The 5,162-nt window shown below is 36.7% G+C and overlaps 1 protein-coding gene across 1 annotated transcript; it reads right to left on the reverse strand.

Annotated features, from left to right (window-relative positions):
- Window positions 1-1,153: 1,153 nt before the first annotated feature.
- LOC112865704 (olfactory receptor 52A5-like) lies at window positions 1,154-2,104 on the reverse strand. The gene has a single exon (XM_025928783.2). The coding sequence runs from the start codon at window positions 2,102-2,104 to the stop codon at window positions 1,154-1,156; it is 951 nt and encodes a 316-aa protein (XP_025784568.2).
- Between the last annotated feature and the right edge of the window lie 3,058 nt (window positions 2,105-5,162).

A 5,162-nucleotide genomic window follows, 5' to 3' on the forward strand; every position in this document is an offset into this window, starting at 1 on the left:
GATAATATGTACTCCTGATATGTGATCAAAATGGGACTTTAATTTCTATGACTTTCTTCCCCAGCGCATACAATTCCAATCTAATCATTAGAATAACATCAGATTAATTCCAATGGAAGGGATTCCTATGAAATACCTGAACAGTACTCTTCAATATTGTCCAAGTCATTGGAAACAAGAAAGTATAGCCAAGAGAAGCTTAAGGACTCTTGATACCTAAATGCAATGGGACATCCAGGATGGGACCCAGTGGTGGGGGGGGGGGGGAGCGGGTGGTGAGGAAGAAATTAGGTAAAAATTTAAGAAATGAATAAAATATGAACTTTAGTAAATTATAATGTACCCATATTGATTCACTGATTATAACAATTCAAATACAGAATTAAACATCTGAACCTTCATAGCGCTCAGATGAAAGTAAGTCAGAAAATAAGTTAAAAGATTTTCATGGTGATAATAAAATGATGATGAAGATGAGGTGGAGGAGAAAGATTACTGAAATCAAATTTAGATGACAAAGAAGTAATTAGTTCATGATCATTGAAGTTATCAACTTTAAAATGAACTTGTTTTTAAAGAACTGCATGATCTTAAAATTTTCAATCAGAGGATAACCACTTAAATTTACTTGTTTTTGAGAAACTTCCTCTCTGAAAGATTGAAGAAAATTCTTCACTGACTAAACCAGAAACAAGTCTTCATGTTTTCTACCTTTTATGTCATCTATTAATTAATTCTGTATCCATAAAAACTGAAATTGTTTAAATAGGAATCAGAGCCTGTCTCCAATGTAAAACCTAAAACTTTATATGTCAGCACAAACAAACTGGAAACAGCACAGAATGTGACTCAAACTAGTATTTCTCAAAATAAATTTTTATTATTTGACAAAAGATAAATGAGATATGAAGATGAATCTTTATTTTTTTTAATTTTTTAATGTTTTTATTTATTTTGGAGAGACAGAGAAAGAGAGAAAGAGGGAGCATGAGTGGAGGAGGGGCAGAGAGAGAGGGAGACACAGAATTTGAAGCAGATTCCAGGCTCTGAGCTGTCAGCACAGAGCCCCATGCGGGGCTCAAATTCATGAGCTGTGAGATCATGACCTGAGCCGAAGTCATCTGCTTAACTGATTGAGTCACCCAGGCACCCCTTAAGATGGATATTTAAAGTGGAAAATCTTAGACACTCGATCTCGAATCTGTTTGGTTTTCACCCCATACACAATAGGATTGAGCAAAGGAGGGACAAGCAGATAAAGGTTGGACAGAAGAATATGAATGTAGGGTGGAATGTGGAACCCGAACCTGTGAGTAAAGAAGGAAAAGAAAGCCAGGAGATAAAACTCAAGGAAGACACAAATATGGGCAATGCAGGTGTTAAAGGCTTTGAGCCTAGATTCTCTCTGAGGCAGATTGAAGACAGTTATAAATATTCGGATGTAGGAGAGTGTGATGAAGATTATGTCAAATCCAAGTATAGTGAAAGCCACAAACAGACCATAGATCTTGTTGATTCGAATATCTTCTGCTGCCAACTTCACGATGGCCATGTGCTCACAGTATGAATGGGAGACCACAGCGGTCCAGTAATGTTTCAGCCGACATTTGATGAGGATGAGACATGGAGCTACAAGGAGGGCTGCTCTGAGTATCACTGCAACCCCAATCTGAGTGAGGAGTTGGTGGGTAAAGATGATTCCATGTCTCAGGGGATCACAGATGGCCACATAGCGGTCCAGGGCCATGGCCAGCAGAATTCCTGATTCAATGGATTGGAAGGTGTGGATGAGCCACATCTGAAAGAGACAGGCATCAAAATATATGTCTGGTAAATGGAACCAGAATATTCCTAGCATTTTGGGTAGGATGCAGGTACTGAGAGCAATGTCTGTTGCTCCAAGCATTGCCAGGAAGAGGTACATGGGTTCATGGAGACTGCGTTCCGATTTGATGACGACCAAGAGCAGGGAATTCCCAAACAGAGCAGTGATGTACATGGCACAAAAAGGAATTCCAATCCAGAACTGCACAGATTCCAAGCCAGGGATCCCGACCAGTGTCAGCACTGAGGGCATGAAGACTGTGCCATTGAGCTTGAACATGTGGCCTTGGGGTTGCCTGATTTATGCTTCAAGTTTTGTTTTGTGTTTCTCTCTTCTTTATTTGTTCTCATGTAGACATTCCTAGAAACAAAAACTGAATGTGTCTTCAAAGGGCATTTTTTCAAGTATACATGTTTATTGATGCTGTAAGTCTAGGGATGCACATACAGGCTCCCTAAATTCTCTCTTTTTCTTTCTCTTTCTCTCTCTCCCTCTCAACAAAGGCACACAAATATACACAACAATTCAATATGCAAAGCAGACCCACTCATACCTGGTGATGTATGTGCATTTGTGTGCATTTATAAGTTAAGGATATTAGTTTAGTTTTATAATAGGTTCAGGAACTTACGATGTTACATATATCAATTTGGTTTTAGCCAAGAGAAATTCATAGATAGTCATTTAGTGTGCAGTGAACACAAAGACAAAGAAAAAAAGAGGAACATTCGCCATTTCAAGCAGTATGCTGTACTATGGGAAAATAGGAAATTATAAAGTAGTGATTTTGACCTTAAAGATAACAATATTTGCATCATTGTAATAAAAAGTTAAATATCTCTGTGCCTAGGAAAGGAAAACTTAATATTATTAAGATGTAACTTATTGTCGACTTGATGTATATAAGCAATGTAACCCCAGTAAAAATCCCAGCAGGTTATTTTGTGTATACATACATCTCTGCCTCAGTTAATATGGAAAGGCAAAAGGCTCAGAATAGCAACACACACTGAAGAAGAGCACAGTTGGAGCACTGACACTACTGGGCTTTGAACTTAAAGAGGCAGTGATCAAAACAGTGTGATCATGCAGAAGAATAGAGAAATTGATGAGGGGAATAAAACTGAAGCCCACCCATAGGCACACACGTACTTGTAGTCAGCTGATCTTTGACACAGGAACAAAGGCAATTTAATGGAGAAAAATAGTCTTTTCAAATAATCATGCTGAAGCCACTGCACATTCCACACACAAAAATAAAGGAATGTAGACACAGACTTTACACCTTTCACAAAAATTAACTCAGAGTGGATCACAGTATTTTTATTGATTTATTTATTTTGGGGCGTCCCCAGATGGCTCAGTTGATTAAGCATTGGATTCCTGGTTTCAGCTCAGGTCATGATCTCATGGTTTATGGGTTTGAGCCCCTTGTGGGGCTCTGTGCTGACAGCGTGGAGCCTGCTTGGGATCCTCTCCATTGCTCTCTGCCCTTCTCCCATTCGCATTCTCTCTCTCAAAAAACCTTAATTAATTGATTGATTTTTTTTTTAAGAGAGTGAGAGAGAGTGCATGTGAGTGGGGGAGAGGCAGAGGAAGAGGGAGAGAAAATCTGAAGCAGACACCATGCCCAGTGCAGAGCCCCATGAGGGGCTTGATCTGAGGACAGTGAGATCATGACCTGATTCAAAATCAAGAGTTAGCCATTTAAGCAACTGTGCCACCCAGGTACTCCAGGTCATAATACTTTTAGATTGAGAATGCAAAGCTATACAAAATTTAAAAGAGACAATAGGATAAAATCTAAGAGATCTTGGCTTTGAAAGTCACCTTTTAGTTAACATTAAAGGTATGATCCATGAAAAAAGCAATTAACAAACTGATCTTCATTAAATTTGGAAATCATCTGCTCTGTGAAAGACATTGTTAAGAGAATAAAATGACAAAGCATAGGCAGGAAGAATATATTTGCAAAGCACATATTTGAAATAAGGACTTTTACTCCAAAATATACAAAGAACTCTTAAAACTCAACAATAAGAAAATGACCAAATTTAAAATGGGCAAAAATCTGAACAGAAACCTCACTGAAGAGGATATATAGATGACAGATAAGCATAGAAAAAATGCTCATCCTAGTTCACTGGGGAATTTCAAATTAAAATAACAATATAATACTACCACATACCTATTAGAAAGGCTAAAATTCAAGAGTCTGATATGTTAAATGCTAGTGAGGAGATGGAGAAACAAGAATTCTCATTCATTAATGGTGAAGATGCAAAATGGTACAGCTACTTTGGAAGACAGCATACAAAGCTAAGCCTAGGCTTATCACGAAGTCCAATAATTATGCTCCTAAGTATTAACCCAAGCGAATTGAAAATTTATGTAAGCACAAAACTTGTGCATGAATATTAATAGCATCTGTATTCACAATTGCCAAAACTTGGAAGCAACCATATCTCTACCAGTAGGTGAACGTGTAAACAAGCCATGATACACCCCTATGATGAAATACTCAGTGATGAAAAGAAATGAACTGTCAAGTTACAAAAGATATGTAGAAACTTTAAATCCATATTGCTAAGTCAATGAGGCAGTTCCTAAAAAAGCTACATACATGTGATCCCTGCTGTATCATATTCTGGAAAAATAAAACTACAGAAACAATAACAAGATCAGCAGTCACCAGGGTTTCAGAGAGAAAAGAGAAGGATGAATAGATGGAACCCAGGGCCTTTTAAGACAGAAGAATATTCTACATGATACTGTAATTATAGATATGATATACATTTGTCCAAACACAAAGAAATGTACAATACAAAGAATGAGCCCTAATGTAAACTATGAACTTTATTTAATAATAATTATCTACTTGCTCAACTTTTGTAACAAATGTATCACACTAATGCAATATGTTAATTACCAGAGAAAATGTAGGATGGCAGAGGAACACAGGGTATATAGAAAGTCTATACTTCTTGTACAGTGTTTCTGTAAACCTGAAACTAATCTAAAAATAAAGCCTATTAATAATGAAGTTAAATATATACATATAGGGGTCTATAGCAGAGCTTACATCATAGTATTTTAAACAAATATTAACCCCAGGAATGGACCCTAGTGAAATATTCTCCAGTATCCCAGATAAAATTAGATGTTTTAGAAATAAACAGCACAAATAAAATTGATGACATCAAATGACAAACTAGACAGATTTTGAAATAAAGAAATCTTGATGCAGGAATAAATTTTTTTATCGAAATTCAGATATACACATTTTGTACAGAAAATTGTAATTGAAATAATAATGGCCTAAAATGAAAAGTTATAA

The sequence above is a fragment of the Puma concolor genome, chromosome D1, assembly GCF_028749965.1.
Source record: "Puma concolor isolate L17-30 chromosome D1, mPumCon1.1.hap2, whole genome shotgun sequence".
Lineage (NCBI taxonomy): Eukaryota > Metazoa > Chordata > Mammalia > Carnivora > Felidae > Puma > Puma concolor.

What these genes read in the sequence shown, in the direction of transcription:
- LOC112865704 (XM_025928783.2), bottom strand. Translation starts at nt 2,104, where the DNA reads ATGTTCAAGCTCAATGGCACAGTCTTCATGCCCTCAGTGCTGACACTG.